General features: G+C 39.9%; 1 protein-coding gene across 1 annotated transcript in view; it reads right to left on the minus strand.

Moving 5' to 3' along the window:
• Nucleotides 1-355: 355 nt before the first annotated feature.
• The window catches only part of FREM2 (FRAS1 related extracellular matrix 2), a 156,377-nt gene continuing 134,186 nt past the window's right edge, over nt 356-22,546 (minus strand). Inside the window, exons 14-24 of the mRNA XM_021678306.1 lie at nt 21,553-21,856; nt 19,269-19,400; nt 16,930-17,261; nt 7,808-8,000; nt 6,212-6,316; nt 4,677-4,804; nt 4,444-4,578; nt 3,540-3,666; nt 2,512-2,699; nt 2,155-2,301; nt 356-920 (exon numbers count right to left, since the gene is read on the minus strand). Coding sequence (XP_021533981.1) covers nt 405-920; nt 2,155-2,301; nt 2,512-2,699; nt 3,540-3,666; nt 4,444-4,578; nt 4,677-4,804; nt 6,212-6,316; nt 7,808-8,000; nt 16,930-17,261; nt 19,269-19,400; nt 21,553-21,856 — 2,307 coding nt within the window. The 3' untranslated portion in view covers nt 356-404. The remainder of the gene's footprint in view (nt 921-2,154; nt 2,302-2,511; nt 2,700-3,539; nt 3,667-4,443; nt 4,579-4,676; nt 4,805-6,211; nt 6,317-7,807; nt 8,001-16,929; nt 17,262-19,268; nt 19,401-21,552; nt 21,857-22,546) is intronic.

Consider the following 22,546-nt stretch of genomic DNA (forward strand, 5'->3'; position numbering starts at 1 on the left):
ATGAGTAAACCATGTGATAATTGCACCTTCAAGATTCATACTCATATAGCAATAATAGACTCCTCTTAAACTTCTGAGAGAGTCTGCAGCACCTTTGAATAGGTTTGTCTCCACTGTGTAGAGAAAAATGCCTAAAATGAGAAGCCCACTGATGGCTGTGTGTACACGTGAATACATTGTTGCTGCCTCCTGGGCCAGAGGAAAGGCCTGGTCTGTGGTCTGCATGTGTTCTCTGATGCATGAAAAGAGTAGACAGAATTCAAATCCAAGTTCATGAGTACAGTCAGGCCCTCTGAGCAGCTCCGGAACAGAAGTCCCCAATTCTCAGCCATTGACAGAAGCATTTGGGTTCCTACCGTCTTTCCGAGGCACTTGAGGCAAAGGCTGAATCCCACCTGCACCCCTCAAACCTCTGAGCTGTCGCCGTGGTGGCTCTGCGGGGGCGTCACGGGCTTGCTGCTGCCTGAGCCCTTCAGAGCGCCCTTCCTCCTGGCGCTCTTCTTGTTCCTGCACATCATCACTGTGATGGCAGCGAGGCAGACGGCGAGTAAGCCCACCGCCGTGCCTCCGACCACGGTGACCAGGCTGACGTCGTCGGAGCTGGGCCGGTTGAGCTCGCGGGGGAGGACGCCGTCGGGAGGAACTCGCCCCTGGGGGCTCTGCTTCCTGTTGCGGCGCTGCAGGGCAATGTGCTGGATGTTTGTTCCCCGGTTGTTGTTAACACCTATTTCCCACGCCAGCGGGGGTGGGCTCCTGATCTCCCTCTTCTTCCGGCCCTGGCTCATTGCCGGGGGCTTCCCCGGACTCACTAAGGAGTGGTGCTGGTACTCGGTGCTTCTTTTGCCAATGCCTCGATTGGCGTTGTCTTTTGATCTTACTGTGTAGATCGTGTGTATGTACCATTCCCGGCCCAGGGTGACCTAGGAAACGCAACTCTGTTAGAAAATTAAATACCACACCGACCTAATTCACGACTCCTGCAAGAGAAATTAGTGGCAGAGACAATAACTGATAATTTACTTTAGTCTGCAGAATCGATACACTTTGTATTTTTGCGTGGGTACTACGTGCAAGGCTTTGTGCAAAGCACTCCAAAATATTTTGTGCAGCTCTTGAGGGAGTGTGTGCCGGTAAATATTTGGTAATCTGTGACTTGCCACAGAATGTCAGAGCTGTCACACGGTTTTAAATTATTCATCTAAAAAAGGGTAAAGAAGGATGCACAGTGGTTACGTAACTTGCCAATGTCACTCAACTAGGTTGTGGCCGAGGCAAGACTAGAACTCAGATCTTCTGACCCTCAGGACTCTCTTTCAGTACGTCTGGCTGCATAGTTACATATAAGACCATAGAAGGGGTCCGTTTTTCTGCTTTTTCTAGGGCCTCTGAAAAGAAGGGAATTTCTGATGGCTCTCTGAAGCCTTCAGGATTTAGAAGGGTCTAATGCTTTGAGAATTAACAGCGAAAATAATTTTAAAAAATTATTCAGAGTTACAAATATGCTTCCTTAAGATTCCTTCTTTAGGATGAATACAGGTATCGTGTCTGCAGCCCATCCTGTGTGGACAATTTTCAGGAAATTTCCTAAAAGGTGTACTTGCTCCCCCAAGGATTCACAGTGGGAACACATCTCTGAATCTTGTCTCATTTGTCTGCTCAGGGTTATGGTCGCCTGTGTCTCCTTCTACCGTCTGTCATTCAGTTAGGATATTCTGTCTTGATTTATAAAGTCTTTGAGAGTGGAGATTTATGAGCTGTGCCTGCTTCTTTTTCTGAATCCAGCAGTTCATACAAGATCACTCTAATAAAGATGGTTATGAAAAGTCAACAGGAAGGAAGTTTGAATAAGAAAAGCAGGGTTTCGAAACATCAGACTTAGATTTATATTTTGGGCTGAATAAGGATCTTCATTACCCGTAGACTTAAAATAATATGAATGCACTAATAAAAATAGTAATAGCTAGGTTTTACAGAATGCTCACCACGTGCTCACTATGGTCCTGTGTTGTTTACCTACATTACCTTATTCAGTGTTACTATTACTTACACAATATTACAATCACTGCCCTTTAACAGAAGACACTGGATCATCCCACTATTAAGTAATTTGCATATGCTCACAGAGCTAGTGTAAGTAGCTTATTACTGGCCCACCTGAAAGAGTGGTGTTGAGTCGACTTTAAAGCCATCGGATCCAGGCTGATTCACTAAGAGAACAGCTTCAGGGTCATCTGCTGCTAGCTTGGCATTAAACAGGACATTTCCAAAACTGGTGGCTTGTGTCTCTGGCTGAGCTTTGTCCTTTAAGCAATAAAAGAAAATGAGGAGTCCTGTAGATAATGCCAATTTTTGCAAGTACAGAATGGTTTCTTTAGGTTTGTGCAAGTACAGATTACCATAAAATGTCACCATTTCGTTTCATTTGAAAAGATGCTATTGTTTTTAAATACCAGACAAAAACATTGAACTTTGATCATCTGTCTAATTCACTGTTTGGGTCAAAGCACTTACCACAATTTTAAATCTGTATAAGAGTGAAGGAGAGTCAGCTAAGCAGCCGTATTCTGCATTTGTGGGACTGTATTTGGGAACATAGCCGTCAGCTCCAGTGCACAGGAAAACCTTCTCAATGCTGCAGTAAAAGGAGTCACCCAGATTCTGGACAGGATCTACCATGACACGCCCATAAATGATGTCACCTGAAACAGAGATGTGGAAGGGTCATTTCTGTTACACGGTAAGGCGCGTCCACGTGACACGGCATACCATGGTGACAGTGATGCCCCTAGGGAGTATTTCCTTCTTTTCCTAATCTGCCATCAAATGTTGGAAGACCTTCAGGATGTCACCCACTCCCAGGCCTCAGGTGAGACCACTTTTGGGGACTGGACCACAAATGACTGCAGATTTATTGACCCTCACATGCTCAGTCAAGGCTTGGCCTATAATTTAATATTCATAATTCCACTGTGGTTTAAAGTCCGCTTCATATAAATAAGTTACTTGGCAGGGTGCAGACTAATAAAGTATATAAAAAAGAAAATATTGATAAAAAGCTGACTTGGCTTTATTTGATTTTGAAGGAGAGTTTGCGGAAATCCCCTGGTAGTCAATCATCTATTTCACAACTATTACTGAACTCCCACCATGCATGTTAGGCATTTTACTAGGTGCCAGGAACACGCCACTGAGCAGGACAGATATAACTCTCACCCAGGAGGCATTTACAGCCTCAAGTAGCTGCAGAATTTGAGTCTATGCGCCTTGAAAGAAGATTCAAGAAAAAAACCTAGATTTGTTCCCAAAGTCACTTAGGTAAGTGAAATAGAGATTAATTTCCCCAGAAGAAAAACCATCCAGTAACATATATCAAATTTCAGTGGCCCTATGCCATCCCTGCCAAAGTGGCAAAGACCCAGTAATATTCTCAAAAGCATACCAGAAGTGATAATTTCCCCTCTCCAACATGATCCCAATAAAGCAAAGCAGAGCAGATGCCGTGGCAAACAGAGCAGATGTCTCATTTGTGAAATGAATACCTTCTGCGAAGGCAACATCACTTTCTTGCCCAAATCCCATCGATCCGTCAGACAACCAGAGACTCTTCTTGGAGAGGAGGTACATTTGGGTGTTCAAGCTGAACTCAGCTGCCACCGGATCGCTGACCTAAAACCAAGTGTAAAAGCCCTTTTATGGTTTTTCGATTGCTCTGGTGGTGCACAAATACATTATTCACGGACACACACGTGTGCTGTCCACAGACGTGTAGATTCCTGAGGACTGCACTGCAATTTTGACATCCAACCAAACTAATGTAGGGAATTGTAACACTGGCCTTATCCTTCGCGATAAGGCAAAACTGACGAGGTGAAATGTTTTGATTGGGACTAAATAGCATTACTTGAGCTCTTTTCTTTTGGTTTCACAGGGTGTTTTATGGGACTTATACATATCACGCTCAGTGCAAAGCCAACACTTAGTCTTCGTCCTTGGACAAAAAGTGCCATCATGTTTCTTTTACTATATAATGGCAATTAGGTACTTTGAGATGGCAAGAACTACAGGATATCTATTTTCCTTGAAGATCAAGAACGAGACAAAGACGTGCAGAAGAACTCTAGGGAAAAATCCTCAAATCTCCAAGGCAGCACACTCCAGGAGGAGACACGATCACGTAAGAAAAAAAACAACCCTTGTGTACTCTTAAACTCTGGATTTTATATCCTGAACCAACAATAGATAAAGGGCAGTTCTTTCCTCCTTCCTTCTTCTCTTGCTTCCCTCCTGTCTGACTTCCTTTTTTCTCAGCATGCGAGAATTTAAGTCATGGTGTGAATTTTTTTCTTTCTTTTTCTTTTTCTTTTTTTTTCTGATACAAGTAAGCCACGACCTTAATAAAGTGGAATTGGAGAAGTCCGGGGAAAATAACTGCAAGAGATGCACCTGTTGGAACCGTATGTCGAGGTCAAAGGTGACAGGCTCCCGGGGGTTGCAGGTGACTGGCAGGCGGTACTCTTGATGTGATGGAGTGGTGCAAGGCAGGAGTTTCACTGTGTAAGTCCCCGAATAGTCACGTACCTTTAAGGAGAAGGGAGGACATTTATGTTTTTCATTTAAGAATCTGAGGTGTTGTCCCAGGCCACGGAAAAGGAAAATTAAGAGCCCGAGTCACTTACTGCAAAGTCAGACACAAAGCTCCATTGCTGCACCGGCTGGTTATAGGTCGGCTCACTCCTTATGAGGCGCAGGGAGAAGGTCAGGCCTGGATGATCAGCTGATACAATCATTGAGCTCGTGAAGGATGCTAGAAAAGTGCCGATAAGAATAATGGGAGGGTGGTTTTAAGAGTGCATGACAGCTTAGAGTTTTCAAAGCACCTGACTGTACATTGCTTGCTTTTATTCTTAATACTAAGCCTTCAAAGCCCCAGTGTTGGTATAATTAGCCTCACTGCCCCCCCCACACACCCCCCAGAGAAAATGTGGGCTGAGACTGATTATAGTGACTCTCCCAAGATCACACAGCTAGGATGTGTGCCTTCTGATTCCTAATTCAGTGCTTTTTCCACTCTATGATTCTGTGAAAAGATAATTGTGTAGAAATGCTCAAATAGTTCAGGGCTACTTTCCAGGGAAGGCACAGCAGTGTAATAAAAGCTGATGTGAATGCATTTATTGTGCGCCGAAGCTATGAGCTGAGCTTTAGTCTCTTAGCATCCACAGAGCTGGGCAAAACCAATTTATAAATGGAATCTAATTTTAATTAGATTGCCTGCAATTGCGTCTAAACAAAGATTCAGTTTATTAGAAAGGTAGACATGTGCAAAGGACCTTTAAAGACCAAGAAATCCTTATTTTCCAGAACTGTCAAGTACTATAAAGCAAAATGATTCTTTTTGGGTCGGCAGTTCTTGTAGCTCAGCCTCATAAAAATACAATGAACCCTCTTTCTCTCCTGAATTTTGGCCCTATTCTCTCCTTGTTTGGAGCGCAAACTCAGAAAAAGGAAGGCGGGAGAAGACATCAAGTGAACTATGTTCCCCGCCCAATCTGACAATAGTTGGCAAATGGGCAAAATAATGCAAAACCAATTTAGTGATATGGAGAGTCAAATAAAAAACTATTTCTGATGAAATATCCTTTATATTTAAAAAAAGCCTGGACACTGGACTTGAGTGACTGCTTCCTTATTGGTATTCAAAGCACAGCGCCTCATAGTAAAATGACACAGCCAATCTTTATTAAAGATAATTAGTTAACACGTCTGAAATATAAGTATCATAGTGCAGTACCACTTCTGGCTCTATTATAAAGGTTTCTTACAGTATCCAGAAAAGAGTTGCGAACAGAGAAGTGCTTGCTGAACAAACGACTTAAAATTCAACTTTTTATGCAACAAAAATGGAAGTAGAGAAAGGGATTGTGGTTGCTATGCTCTTTATCTAAAGAAAACACCACTTAAAATGAACTCAGTAGAGTTTTTGTTTAAATTTATTTTCATCATTTTGTATTTTCTCTAGAGGTCTGCATCGGTAACGACGATTTTGTAGCTTCTGAGATGTAGCTGAACGATTATCAAGCCCTCCTGCGGGTAAGTCACGTGGACAATTCACTTGAAGTTAAGGGTTTCGAAGCTCCTCGGGCAGCGTGGGGTATGGGAAATCTGTGTCCTGTGGTGCAGGGAGTGGCTTCTGGTGGATAACAGGACTTACCGGGATGGGACAGCACGAACAAACCATGGAACTGAGCCTCTGTCTTGAAGTTCACCACCAAGCGCCCCTCTTCACCGATGCGCATGCTTGTTGGGTAGAGAGAACCTACGTGGGATAGTGCCCAAGAGAGGAAATATTGGTGACCAGGGACTCCTTACGTGCAGGATTTCTTCCAAATTTGAATTCGGATACTCTCATCTTTAAGCATTCTAGCCAAAAGTTGTTATCAGAAGAATTCTGAGTGATAAGAGAAGCAGAAGTGTTTTGTTTGTTTGTTTTGCTCTGTTTTCTAACAAGAAAAGGTGTCAAGAAGGGAGGCAAAATAGAATCAGGTAACACGAGTGAAGTCAATATGAAAGAGAAATAGACAGATTGAGTACAATAGGCCAAGATTTCCTTTTCCCCTAAAAGCATTAGTCTACATAAATGAAGCTGTAAATTGGGAGAGACACAGTAAAATTGTCAAGTTTTAAAGATTTGAACATGGAAGTGGGTTTGTGTTCTCCAGAATGATTCCAAATTTTATAGACTTAATACAAACTCTGGAGGTTTTCCAAAACTTTTAGCATTTTGACCAAAGTTGGTTCCAGAGATAAGAAGGAACCATGAGATCCTTACGTAGAACTTGAGAACCACAACTGGATTCACATTAAAATTTCCTTAAATATATATTTTCTAAGGCAAGATATGTAACTAAAACATTGAAATATAAAATAATCTGGGATGATCACTCAGGGTGATCATATTGCCTTTCACATAGCTTTAAGGCGATCTTAATCTGTGTAAGATAGCAAATTTGGTGCACTGTCAATAGTACTTTCCCTCTCTGGCTCATAAAAAGGAACGCAGGCACGATGCTCAGATAGGCATGGAACCCAAACAGTAGCATGTGCCTGAAAAGAAACAGTATTCATTGTACGGATAGGTAAATTAGCTTTATGCCTGTGGACTTTGAATTATTATTCTGATTGGAGATTGAAACAAAGTTTGGCACATGCTTATGGGCACAGCAGTTAGCTGTACTTACCACCACTGTTCCAAGACATTCTGCTAAAATATCGCAGAATAATAGAATTTTAAAATAAAAAGAATATTAGAAGTCTGTTCTACCTTTGAGAAGAAACTGAGTGCCACAAAGGTTAAGTAGTATGTTCAAGATCACACAGCTAGTTAGTGGTGGAAGCCAGAACTAGAATCCAGGATCTATCTCATTTTCAGAAACAAAAAAACCCATAATTTTTTCTCTTGGGTTCATTTCTTATTTTCAGTTGGAACTGCCTCTATAGGTTTTCTAGAATCTAGGAAACGCATGGACTGTGTTGCGTAACGCATACATGATGAATCGCCTAAAATGGACTGTAAGGGTTAAATACCCATGAAATGTATACAGTATATTTAACAGTCACATGTTATGCACAGTTTGAGGCACTGATACGGTTTTGTTAGTTCTTCCATGACAAAATGAAATAGTTTTAAAATACTGATTATAAAAATAAAATCTATTGAAAGTCGCTTCTATTATTTTTAGCTACAGTAAAAAAAAAAATCCCAAGTAATTCAGATAGATGAGGAAACTCATCCGAATTATTAACCCACCTTGGAGTTCGGCTTCTGGCGGGCTGCCGATTCCATCATTCCACAAGATGGCAGTGTCATACACAAAAGTCAGGCGGAGCTCTGACTTCAAGTCAAAATGTTGCCAGCCTCCTACCCCAACCGGGGAATGGAACACGTAGGAAACATACAGAGGCACTCGAAGGGTCACATAGGACTGCACTAGATTTAAGACCTAAAACAATAAAATTATCTGTCAACATGATTCAGTGTTAACTAGAGGAGCCTAACTTTGTACAAGCCACTTTCTCCTTTCACTCAACTAGAGATTTTGAGTGGCCGTTAAGGAAAGGAAGTGACAGCATTTATATTATTGCCCCCTCACTTAATTTTGGAGAATTAACTAGTCGTTACCATTACCTTCCTTTGCAACAAAGGATACACGGCAGCAATCGTGAAAGGAAACGGCATTGTTTTGAGCATATTATATCTACACAGTCCTTTTTGTTTCATAACAGCTTTATTAAGATATAATTCACATACCATATAATTCAGTTGATTAAAGTGGACAAACCAACAGTATTTAATGTATTCAGGGAGAGGTGTAACTTTGACCACAATCAATTTTAGGACACTTTCATCACCTCCAAAGGACATTCCAAACCCATTAGAAGTCATGCCTTCATTCCTTCCTCCTCCCTTCCCCTGGTAGCCACTAGCCTATATTCTGTCTCCATGTATTTGCCAGTTCTGGACATTCCATATATATGGAGTCATACAGTATGTGGTCTTTTGTGACAGGCTTCTTTCACTTATGTTTTCAAGGTGCTTCCGTGTTGCTGCACATTTCAATACTTTTATTTCTGAATAACATCCCATGGCATGCATATGCAACACATATTTATCTGTTCGTCAGTTGATGGACATTTGGGTTACTTTCTGTCCCGAGCTATTATGAATAACACTGCTATAAGGTACTTTTAAATTATTACATAAAGGAATATACAAGAAAGAAAGAAAGATCTAGAAGCAAACATGTTGAGTAATGACATGTAATACTTAATATGTCGCAAAATTAATTTTTAGTTGAAATGAAGTGACTTGCTTTGAATTTTATACTTTTCTTCCTCAGGTATTTTGTAGGAGAGTTAGGAATAGTGGAGGATAAACTAATATTCATTTATTGAGCCCCTATGTTCACAATAAAAGCTATTTAATATTTTTACTCTCCCCCATAATTATATTTATATGTATGTGTGGATGGTTGTATGTGTGGATGGATGGATGGTTGTATGTGTGGATGGATGGATGGATGGATGGATGGATGGATGGATGGATGGATGGGTAGATGGATGGATGGATGGATGGGTAGATGGATGGATGGATAGATGATGCAAAGAAAAGGAAAAAGAGGAAAATTAAGGTTCAAAGAAATAAAGCAAATTTCTCCCAGAATTCTTTAAGCTTTCTGAATGGCCCTGCCAATATTAGAACCCAGCCTTTGGCCTGTGCTTTTCTACTCTATCACACCTCGTCACATTCCAAACAAAGCTGAGGGCAGTCCTAGGATCACCTAACCAACGTTATCATACTTAATTCTCAAAATAGCTCTGCAGAATTGCTGGGCAAATATAACTATCTTCTACACAAGAGGAGATGAACTTAGGTCAGATCATACTCATTAGAAGTTCCAGTTGGGCTTTCTAATACCATTCTAATTCTCTTTCCACACTGAGCGGGCAACAGGGATCATACACATGCGTTAGTGAATAATATAAAGAATGATAACAATAATGTATCACTTTGTCATAGAGTAAAAAAATAAACTCCTTAAATCACAAAAAAATGACCTGAATCGCCAACTAAAATATATAAAAAGAAAACCATCATCCAAGCAAATTATTTAATTCCTAGCTGTGTAGTAACTAGCACTCCTCATCATCTGCTAACACAGCCAGCAGAAGAGGGGCTTTGGAACCAAAGTTCTTCGAGATAATATTTGTTAAGGGTCAATATTATTGCACTCAGTGAGAACTTGATCTTGTAGTGCAATTTTAACAGTGTAAAGAAGAGTGATCAAGTCAATGTATATGCCACTGGAAATTAAGATTAATATTTCATCCTGTGATTTTAATAAACCATCATCTTTTAAAAATTAGGCTTTAGGAATGACTTTCCAATTAAACTGTCTAGGTGCTGATGATTTTTGCCAACATTATATTCTATCTATCAAATGTTACTGAGTGTGCTATTTTGGACAGAACTATTAATGTTCACTTCTTATGAATGAGTTACCTGGCACAAAGCTCCCTGACTAATTTTTATTTTCTTTCATTTGATTCTTGTGGCAACCTAGAGCTTGACCATTTCCGGACATGGAATCAGTATCTTATTGCATTTTCTTGTTCACCATGGCCAGGCCTTCTTTGTCTGCTTGGAACTTCTGTCTAGAGTAACTGGGGCCAATGGAACAATATCAATCATCCAGGTTGCCTACCTGTTCATTCTTGTAAAATTGAAGAATGCAGTGCCATCAATCTAACTTCTGGATATCATCTCAATGAGCACTTAATTTTCTTTCAGCCTGAATCACAGGACTTTTTAAGGGATTTGTTTATACTAAAAGAAATAGACGTTAAATCTGGTACACTGCTCTTAAAGCAACCATAACATGACACAGGAGTTTACATGTCCTTACAGACATTTGAAGTGTCTTCAACAAAACCAAGTGAGCCTTTAAATTCCAAATTTAAAGGGAAAGCATAAAATGCAAGTTTTCTGGCAAAGGTAACACTGGTATAAAGTTCTACTACTACTACTGTTGGTACTAAGTGGCTAGTAATGGGCAACAAGTATATATTTGGGGAGGTATTGGCAGCTGAAGACACAAAAGCAATTCTGCTGGGCTGTGTCAGATAGTAGGAGAAGGGAAGAATAAGGAGGAAAATGAATATGCTAAAAGAGAAATTATACACGGAATATTGCCTAAGGTGGGGACTAGTGTTGAGATAAATCCCAGTGGAGTAAATTCTTCACTCATTTGGGCATCCAGCTTAAGCTATCCAAATTACATATTGCTTTATTGAAGTAGGCAGTATATATATGCACTGTTTCTTATAGGAGTTGGCAGTATACACATGCACTAATGAAAACTACCTAGATTTACTTTGTTCCTTTGCAACTTTCATTTGAGCAAGGCCATATTCTACGTGTGTTGAACTTAAGCCGTGAAGAAGTCAATTAGCTTGCCCAAGATTATTCAGTACAATCAGTGCTAACACCCAAGTATGTAGACCAGAACTATTCAGTGAAAATATAATGTGAGCCACACATGTAATTTAAAATTTTTCTAGCAGCCATACTTCAAAAAGTAAAGAGAAACATGTGAAACTAATTTTAAGAGTACTTAATCCAATATATCAAACATATTACATTTTAATATGCAGTCAGTATAAAGTAAATTTTGAGACTTTTTTTTTGCTACTAAGTCTTTGAAATCTGGTTTGTATTTTACAGGAACAACACATCTCAATTTTGAATGCTCAATAACCACACATGGCTCGTGCTTACCATATTGGGCAGCACTGATTAGACTCTGCTACCCAAGGTCTTTAATTGGACCACACAGGTTGAAAACAGTAATCATTTTAAAATATGTTATAATCCAATATCTACCCTCCTGTATGTGGGATATGTGGTTTGTGCTCACTTCAAAGATTGAAAATTGGACTAGAGCTGTTAAAATATTATCTGAGGGCTACCACTGGTGTGGATTTCCCACTGATTGAAATTTCTGTTGCTCCTCTTGTTTCCAGAAATATGTCTACATCATCAAGATGGTGGTGTTTGTGAATGTGTAAAGAAGGCTCATAAATCTCAATAGCTTGAAGTCTCAGTAAAGCATGGACTTAGCTACTCAGTGGAGAACACTGTTTTAACAAGTTAGAATCCTTAGGCAAGGGATTAGCAGTAATAGCAGCCTACACATCCAGGAACACTTGGAAGAAAGAGACCTTGGCTTCTGTCCAATTACAAGCCTTTCTAAAGGCCTATGGGATCAGAGATGCACAAGGGAGACCCTGGAATGAGGTAGGGTCAATACTGGTCCACAAATTCTTTAGTATTAAGGACAACTCTATGGGATATTTACAATAATAGAATTAAAAATTATCTAAATGACCAACAATAGAAGAATGGCTAAATAAGTTATGATGACACACAAGGTAAAATATTACGTAGCCATCAAAAGTCATGTATCTAAAGAATTTTCTTTGTCATGAGAAAATGCTCACAATATTAAGTTAAAAAGCAGTATACAAGATGGTATAAATAACATTACACTGCTACTATTAAAAAATGTGTATGTACATTGGAAAACACTAAAAAATCTGTATGTGCACAGTGATAGTGGAATAAGATTTTTTTTTTTTTTACATTTTTTTAGTTCCCCAGCTTTCCACTGTGCTATCATTACTTAAAAAACAAAGAAACCAGGAAGCTTGGGTGGCTCAGTCAGTTAAGCATCTGTCTTCAGCTCAGGTCATGATCTCAGGGTCCTGGGATGTCCTAGGATCAAGCCCTGTGTCAGGCTCCCTGCTCAGCAGGGAGTCTCTTCTTCCTCTCCATCTGCCTCTCCTCCCCACTTGTGCTCTCTCTCTTCTGTCTCAAATAAATAGAATCTTAAAAAAAAAACAAAGAAACCACATTATTAAAAAAAAATAATTGACAAAGTTGACAAACTAAGAAGTAAAGTGCTCCAGGTAAGCTACACATTTTGGATTCTTCTTATTTCTTGTAAAAAGATTTAGAGTAACATACATGTGTAAAAGAGTAAATCCAAGTACTAAGCGTAAAATACTGGGATGGAAAGAGATGACTTCTAAAGTATATTCATGCCCTAAAGTTCCATGTTTCTAAATCCCAACACACAGTAACAAGGAAGAAAAATTATTCCTCAAACCAAGCAACTAGGAAAAAACACGTTTACTTTTCCAAAATCATGGAAAATCATGTCTTCTCATAAGTAAATTACAATTGATGTTTTCAGTGCAAACTTACTTGGGTTTGCATTTCTGTAGCTTATTTATTCTCCTTGAAGGATGTTATCAGTTGGTGTTTACCCAACAAGGTAAGAGCTAAAATTCTGACCTCACAAGACCAATAGCCAGGCTCCTGAAAAGTGGAATGAATTGAGGGCGTTCATTTGTATAAGAAGTTGTTTTCAAGAGAAAAGTCGCCACCAAAAATATCCAATAGTTTTAAAAAACTTGGTTTAACTTTAATGATTATTTTGCAGCACAAGTGCTTTTTATTGTACACCAAAACAATTTAAATTTTTATTTACAGAACACTGTTTTGTCACACAAAACAATGGAGCAGTATCATTTTTTAATTTATCTCTATTTTTCTTTTCCTGCTATTCATCTGCTTTTGTATTTTAGAAACTATTAAAAATGATGTTAGCATTGAAGATTAGAAAAGTCCGTGTTTCTTTTTCTCGACAAATAAAATTCTTAATTTTTATAAGAATGAGGATTGACTCTTAGAGCTCTACTTTGTTGGGAGTGTAAGCTCTGTGTCTGGTGTCCTCACCAGGGGCCTGGGATAGTCCCTGGCACAGAGTAGGTGTTTAGTTCATATTTCTTTAATGAACGAAGGTGTAATGAATACAGTGAGAAAAGCAGAAATACTCTTGATATCAGCTAAAGCTAGCTGTAGTCAAGCTGCATAAAACTTAATAAAACTTCATTTGCTATGAATAGAGAACTATCTTGGATATTTCAGATGATTCCTTCAGTTTGGCAACTCTGTCTTATAAGTTAAATAATCTGAATGTCGGAGGTTAGGGAAGGTAGAGAATCTTTCTCAGAGGGTGTTAGAAACAGCTTTTCAATCACAAAGAGAAATGCAGGGACTTGCCAATGTTTTGTAGAAGTAGCTTTAGCCACTAAGAACACACAAAGAAAAAAAAAGTCAGTTCATCATGTTGTTCCTGGGGGAAGCAATTACCAGTGAGTAAAATTTGTTTGCACAGTGATCATCTTGATCTAAGGTGCCAAGTCTAGAAAAGGACTAGAAGAGAGAAAGTCACATCTATTAAATACTTGGCTGGGAGCGTGCGTTCTTGGCAGAGGAGAAACAGACTGGGGGCAGCACTGGCTTCCTTCAGGATCTGTGGTCCAGCAGAGTGGGCAACCCAACCACAAAGCTGCCATGAAGACAGTTAGCCCATATTGATGGTTTACCTTTACTTTTCCCCATTTTCCCATCCTAAATTCGGAAATATGAAAGTTTGCAAAACTCTTACGAAACCCTAAAGCAGAATCTGTTCAAGTATTCAGTTTGTTTTCCTTCAGGTATAGCCTCATGAAATATGTTTTCATTTCGATCTGATCTGCTGGTACTCAGCTGAGTCTGTCGACCCCTGTCATGAAGGCACAGACTTGCATAATTTTATTAGCAAGGGTGTAGGTGTAATGTGGCAGACATGTTCATGACCCGTTGGGCAGCATTACTATCCCGAGAACAACAGACAAGTTCATTTGCCTTTCCTGGTGACCAAATCCATTCCTCACCTTCACCCAATCAAATGACATTTAATTCACTCAATTAAATATCCAGGTAAGAATCATGATGTGGTGAAGAGCACAGCCTTACAAGCGAATTGAATTTGGGTACATTATTTGAATTCTCTTTGCTTCAGCCTCCTCATCTCTAAAAGGGAGGGGGGGGGAACTCATAGTTATTTCATAATGTTCTTGTGAGGACAGAATTTGTAGAAATTTGTAAAGTATTTAGAAAAATGGAGGGCACACAGTACAACATTAAATAATTGTTAGCTATTACTATTATAATCATTATTCTTATCATTGGTACAATTAGGTATTTTCTCTTCTTCTCTAGAATCCAAAACTAATGGGGAGCATTAAGGAAATATCTGAAAGAATTATATTTCTTCCACTTTAATTTATGTTTTCTTCCTCCTCGCCTATATTTAAGTAATGTGTGTGTTCGGGGGAGGTGGGGATTTAGGAGAATATCAAGAGCTAGGGGAGAAATAAAAGTTTAAGCTCAAGGAACCAAGTAGGGGAAAAGGAGATGACCATCTCTGAGCTCCAATCTAAGCGTGAGCAACACGTCTTATTATACTGTATAAATGTTGAGTTCACACTGAGGCTTTTAAAATTTTATAACAAGCTCCTGAAATGTCAATGATTTACACTGAATCTGGTCATCTCTATGTATGTTGATCATCGCGGTGATGCTATTAAATTTATTTGCAACAATGCAAAAGCAAAAAATCAAGAAGGTAACACAAATTCATTAAGAATTGGACGGGATCACGCTTATATTCCTAGTGTTATACTAACAGGAGCCTTTCAGGCGGGTAAATCTTAACTGAAAAACCTGCAGTTGCTCGTTTTCACCTAATGGAGCAGAGCCCCTGGCAGCTCAGCCACAGAAGAAGGGCAGTGACTTTCTGAGCTGGCAGCGGTAATGGGAAGGAAAAGTACTCAAGTTAAACAATTAAATAGAGGACCAGTAATTTAAGAAAATACACACGCAGCAAAGTATCGTCAGTTCAGCTGAGCATTTTATGGTAAGATTTGGTCAGAGAGATGCACACGTTAGAGGGACAGGATTTGTATTCAAAATGCCCTTCAGACACTGGGGGAGGGAGCAGATGTAATAGGACAGGACTTCCGAGGGCAAGTGCAGGGTTTTCGTTAGACAAGGCTGTCTAGCTTGCAGATATAAAAGATCAGAAAGTGCTACCATTTTGCAGAGAAGATGGAAAACATTTTCGAGGGCGAAAACAGACTAGAGACTAGATGAGAGCCACAGAAAAGCCCCATGGTACAAAGTGAATGATAAGAAAGAACTAGAACCGTGACGCCTGGGTGGCTCAGTCAGTTAAGCGTCTGCCTTCAGCTCCGGTCATGATCTCAGGGTCCTGGGATCCAAATTTAGGTCTGCATTTGCTGGATTCTAACACTCAAGTCCTTCCCACCATTCCACATTGTCTTCCTATTGCTGTTTGGGGATTTTTACTAATCCGTGCAAATTTCTGAGTATTTTGCTGCTTTTAGAGGAGATGGAGATAATGTCTCATTCCGTTGGAGTCCAGTAGTCCCCAGACAGAATGAATGGCTGCCCATTCTGCATCAGCATCAGCTGAACGTGTCAGGTTTCACACTTCTGCCATGGGGTTAAACTGATACTCAGTTATTATCTCCCGTTCTTATGCTACCACTTGTTTTATACTCTACCACCACAGGGATATAGCACTGACAAAATCGGCCTCACCCTGGTTAAATCCTGAAAGACCTGATATATCTGGGTACCATTCAACACTCTAATGTGTAAGCCAAGCTATAGGAACTCTGTTTAGTCCAGGTAGGACAGAGCATGGCTTTTAGTTCAAACAGTCATTACACTTCTCAACTACACCCAACATATTTTAGATTCTCTCTCATAACTGCTAATGGAGACCTTGCCTCCTTATCATTTTGACAACTTTGTTGATGATAATAGGGGTGGGGATTTTGTGTGCGTATGTGTGTGTTGTGTATTTTATATGTAAATGTCTGTGTAGTATGAAGAGGAGTCAGTAACTCTAGAGAGGAAATAACAATAAGCTTTTAATGAAAATACTTTTGACTACGTTAGTGATGGAGAAATGAAGCATACTGGGAGGGAATGGGGAAGAAACTAGGGAGGAGAAGAGGGGATAAAAGGAGAGAAAGATAGAAGGTGGAATTATAAGAAAAGGAGAGAGAAAAATTGGTCTGACTCTAAGGATTGTAAATCCTCACTTTAGATAGTTTATGACACATAGTAGACATCTGTACATATACACAATAAATGATAATGTATACTTTGAAGAAAAATTAGTACTTAGATTTTTATAATATCAGAGTAGATCTGGAGTTTACGGCAACAATTATACAGTGACCTTTCGATACAAAGATGTTATGGGCCCACTGCTAAAAAAAATGTGTCTAAATTTTGACACCTTCTTCCAGAAATAAACATGACTCTTCATACCACGCATGCCAGTGCCCTCCTAATGGTCCCTAATGACCTTCACCACCAAGACGGAAGACCGGAGTTGGGATTTAGTCCACATCTGGATCCCTGAACAAAACCAGCTGTTTTCCTACCTGTCCATCGGTCCCGATGGTGCCTCCACAGTCAGTGAGGAGTTCTGACATGTCATAGTAGCTAACAAACTCCCACAAACAGGCCTCTAGGTTCAGGTTTCGATAGAAGCGTAATGTACTGCTGCCTCTGATAGATGAGCTGTACTGGTAGGGATGCGTCTCTCCAATTACTTCTGGATTTTTTGTAGCATCAGTTAAGAAACCATGGTGAGTCTTCACTTCAGTGTAATCCAGAAGGTTGGAGCACTGGTGGTTTCCAACTCTTGAGCCATCAGGACTGAGGGTGAGCTCAAAGTTGGAAAGCTCTTTAGTGGAGATCACAGGGAGCATGCCTGCAAGGAATTGTGATCATGTTGCCATCGTCACCAGCAAAGGATTTAGAACACTTATCATTCCTTTATCCTCAAGAAGACAAGTGTTATAAAACACTGTACAGCGGTGATTACTACCGACGTGGTGTCCCAGGGGTCCCCTGGCATTTTTCAGGAGATCTGTGACATTAAAGTTAATTTCATAATGATTCTAAGACATATTTGACTTTTCCACCATTATTCTCTCAGTATAGTGGAGTTTTTGAGAGTCGTCATATATTGCCATAGGTTGAACGCAGAGGCAGATAAAAGAATTCAGCTGTCTTTTATGAAGCCAGACATTAAAGGTATTTCCAAAAATGTAAGAAAAACACAATTTTTTTTATTTATAAGTTATAGCTATTTTTCTTTAAAGTATGTTTTTCTTGTGAATATGTGATGGATTGGTTATTTTTAAATGAACAAAAAAATAAGTATTTAATAATTCCTCAGTTTTAATTTTAAATCCAGTTCATATTTATAGATATAACTCATAAAAACTATAGGTCTTTGAGATCCTAAATAATTTGTAAGGATGTCCTGAGACCAAAATGTTTGAAAACTACCACTATACAGTATAAGCTATGGTTTGGCAAACTTCTTGGCTAAAAGGTCAAATGGTAAATATTTTAGGACTTGTGGGCCATAAGGTCTGTGTCTCAACTGCTCGATGCTCCATGTTAGACTGAAAGCTGTCACAGATGACATGCAAAATAATTCATATAACTGTGCAATAAGACTTTATCATGCACAATGGATTATGATTTCGTATAATTTTCATGTTCCACGAAATATTCTTCTTTTGTTTTTTTCTAAACATTTAAAAACACAAAAACCATTTTTTAGCTTGCAAGATCATATGAAAGCAGGCAAGTAAGCTGGATTTGGCACAGAGGCCAGAGTTTGTCGAGCCCTGGCATGGGCAATGCAGCAAAAAGGACCACGAGAGAGGTGTTCTCCTGGAACATCTCCCTCCTCTTATTCTCAGATTCTCCCAGAGCAAAACCCTGGCCTCACAAAAGAACTGGTCAGCTTCTGCCATGCTCTGGCAGAGCTGTGTCTATTGACCACGTCAGGCAATGCAAAGTCAGCTGTAGGAATAGCATGAGGGCCCCGTCTTTCTATTAGGATCTGTTGATGGGTCCCCCTTTGGCCCTTTGCTGATGGATCCCCCTTTGGCCCTTTGCACCTCTGAGTCACACCTCCAACATGAGTCTAGAGATAGGCTGGCCATATGTAGACCCACATTATGCTGTAAAGAGGTGCAGATTCCTGTCCACCCACCTCCCACCAACACAAATTTGGGTTTGCAATAAGCAGAAAAAGCAGAATTATATCTTTTTTCTGAGAAAGATAAATTCTACCGTATCATTCCTAATACTGCCTCATGTTTCTTCTCACTTAGCTACTTAAAATATAACTAACTACCAAGTAATAAAGTTAATATTAACAATTTAGGTATAAAGTCAATTGAGAAGAACAGAACTTGAAGATGTTTTCTGTACTTGGGGAAATGTTGACAGTGTGGATAAAGTTATCAACTCACAGATTCGGGCCACACTTTCCTATCTGGAGAAAATGAACACAATTTATAAATTGGATTTATAAAATTCCAGCTATGAAATAGCAAATACATGTTGAAGGTGCTCAATGAGATACTGAAATGCTTTACTGGAAGTCCAAGTTCAAGAGTTTTAAAGACACAGTCATACCATTTCATAAAAACTAGCACATGGACCAAAGTTTCGTTCCATCGTGTTTGGACAATGTATTAAATTTGTTTAATATTAAAGAAGGCTTAAGTTGTTCAGACTTTAAAAACAGGATGGAAAGAAAGCAGAATCACTTGAAAGGAACAGAAAGACTTGAAGGTGACATTGCAAAATGAACATCTTATCATCTGCATGGTGATTTCGGGTATTCAGTGGCATAAACCAGGTAATGAGGAGCCCACATACTCCCATGGATTTGCTTACCCAAGCCACCTACCATCTATGTGTGGCATCGTGACCGTGAGCTTGATAAGGTTTGTGTAGTCTGGGTCCTCGGGGCCCGTGTAGCGCAGCTTGGCTGAGAACGGCTCTGCCCCCACTGCCCCCGGCACCCGGGGCTGACACAGACCTCAGGGAAAAACGAACGTACTTATGCTCAAGGAACGTAATAGACAATGCCGAAAGAATATTTTTAAGCTAGCTCACTATCATTTTTTTTTTCAAGATTTTATTTATTTGACAGAGAGAGACACAGCGAGAGAGGGAACACAAGCAGGGGGAGTGGGAGAGGGAGAAGCAGGCTTCCCGCGGAGCAGGGATCCCGATGCGGGGCTCGATCCCAGGACCCTGGGATCATGACCTGAGCCGAAGGCAGACGCTTAACGACTGAGCCACCCAGGCACCCCTGGGCACTATAGTTTTTTAAATAATAAAATTAAAACTTCTCTGTGGACTAAGGCATTGCTTAGAGCAGCTGTAAAAAAGCCAAAGGCCCTGGCATGAGAAGTAAGTGCAGCAGACAGTTTAGTAGCTACTTCTTCACATTTCAGGTAGTTTATAAAGTTTGAGAAATAACAGTTATTGTTCAATGTACTTTAATATGCGCTGGACATTCTAGGTTATAATCATATTTGCAAAACGTTCTAATATAAAATGTGGACAGACACAGTAAAAAAGGACTAAAAGCCAGCAGGAAAAAAGTTACCTATGGTTTAATTAAGTGAATTGGTGCTTATTCTAGAATAATGTGCATGACTAGTCATAAAGTATAATTATTTATAATCAAATAAACTAAAAATGCGCTCATTTTTAAAACAAAAACTGAAGTCTCCTTAGAATCAGAGAACTATATACAGTAGAGTTTTCTCTCTATATGTAACTTCTTTCAGTATGTGTATTATAAATTTTAATTTATAATATGCATACTGATACAAAACATACTGATACTGATATACCCATATACATTTCTGGCTATCATCTATCTATCTCTTAGTGACTCTCAAGCATTTTGACATGAAAATCTGCCCCAATACTTCCTTTAAAAGAATTGTGATGTTTTCATTTTAATATTATGAAAGGGACTAAGATGCTGGTTTATAATTTTAAGAGCACTAGGCAGTATATAATCTCTTTTCTATTTGTACAAAACAAAGGAAATAAACAAGTACTTATTAGAATAGCAATAAAATCAGAGGCAGGCTCCAGCATCTGGGCTATTTTATTAATAGGGGCACTCATTTTAAGGCGTTGTTTGATTTTTTTTCCTTTTGGTACCAACATAATAGTTTGGTCTTAAGAGAAACTCAACAACCATGTATTTTAATCCTAACAAAAGAGCATGTTTACTATATATAGTATCAATAAATATTCATCCTGAGTGTATGAAGGTGGTACATATAACCTTTCTTTGTGCAACAAATATACTTCTGAACCACTGTATGCAGATAAAGTTTTAAAAATAGAATCTTAAAAACAGACTGTTATTTTTAAAATCTAACTTAAAAGTTCTCAGGCAGACTAAAGGATGAGTTTATAAAGTGGATTTCTTGTCTTTTCAGTGTTGCTCCAGCTACATTCTATTCTCCACCCGCCATGTGTCTGGGCTCCAGCCCCGGGCACAACCTCCCTTAAAATCACAAGCTGTGGGCACTTGTGGATACTTTTCCACCTGCACTGTCATTCCTCTGTCCCCGTCCCCAGCAAATTCCTACTGCTGCGACAACCAACTCATCACATAGGAGCCACGTTGTCCAGATCTGACCTTTGCATACCATCCTGCTTCATCTCCTCTCCACTCTCCCTCTCACCTGCTTCCCCATTTCTCTGCTTGTAGTTTCCAGAATATTGCATGTTCTTTCATGCTTCTATGAGTCATTGCTCATGCTTTTGTTTTTCTCTGCTGTTTTCAAGACTCCTGTTTCCTGACCCACTCAGGATAGAACTAGTCACATTCACTGTGCCTTGTCCAGACTAAAATTTATCTGTGTCCTCAGCTTGAGTGTGAACTCATTGAGAACAAGAGTCTTGCTTCCTTTTTCTGAGTGCCAGCAGAAAGCTTAAAGTCTGGCATGTAACAGGTGATCAAAAAAAAAAAAAAGTGGAATGAATAAATATTTATTTTCTAATGAATATTTTTGTAAAAGTGGATGTCATTTTTTAAGTACTTGATGAATATTAAGGAATACATGGGGGCATTTGGGAGAACTAATAACCAGAGATCAGATATTGATAATATTCCATGGTATTCCAGCGGTCTTCATGTGAAAATGGTGGCGCATTACCTTCTTCTCTGCCGACGGTGACAATAGGGCTCATCAGCTCCAGGCCCTCCTTGCCATTGGCATTCACAGCGCGGGCCACACACTGCACCCTGGAGCCGGGCTGGAAGTATATGGAATCCAAGGTGATCATCTTGGATGATGTAAAAAAAGTGTCAAAGTCCACTTCTCTCATAGGGCTGGTGACGCCATCAGGGCCAGCAGGTGCGCTAGTTAGCCATCGGTACCGGGTCAAGGTGTCGTTGATGTTCTCACTTGCACAAATAGAGCCTGTTTTGTCATAGTCTGAGTATTTAGGGTTGCAAGCCTACGGGAAACAAATAACTGTCAGGACCACAGTACAGAACAATGTGGAAGTTATGACTCTCGAGCTCTCTAGCCTAGTGCTTTCCTGATGCTTTTTTCCATTGCTACATGCTATTCATGCAACCTTCACGTTTCCTTTTTTTTTTTTTTAAAGCTTTTATTTATTTATTTGAGAGAGAGAGAGAGAGAGGAACAGCATGAGAGGGGAGAGGGTCAGAGGGAGAAGCAGGCTCCCCGCTGAGCAGGGAGCTCGATGTGGGACTCCATCCCAGGATTCCGGGATCATGACCTGAGCTGAAGGCAGTCGCTTAACCAACTGAGCCACCCAGGCACCCGCAACCTTCACATTTCTATTCTAGCCCTAACAGCGTTCATGGACGCTTCAAGCAGCCTCCTGCACAATTCCACTCTAACTTGATGTGTGTAAACTTGTTATTCTCTGCATCATCTCAGGAATCTCCGAGATCCCAAATCATTCTTGTTTTTCTCCCTCCCTCCCTCCTTCCCTCTTCTCTCACACCTTGCCCCCCAAGTAGGTCAGTGACTATGGCTGATTCTTCTTTTGCAATGTTCAAGTGGGTGCCTTCCTTCCCATTCACAGCACCACCTCTCATCTCATTCGGGGTCTTTCTAGTCAAGGGACACACTGCTGCGAGGTGACACCCCCTCTTCTCACACCGTGCTTCTGCCC

Source organism: Neomonachus schauinslandi, chromosome 3 (assembly GCF_002201575.2).
Source record: "Neomonachus schauinslandi chromosome 3, ASM220157v2, whole genome shotgun sequence".
NCBI lineage: Eukaryota > Metazoa > Chordata > Mammalia > Carnivora > Phocidae > Neomonachus > Neomonachus schauinslandi.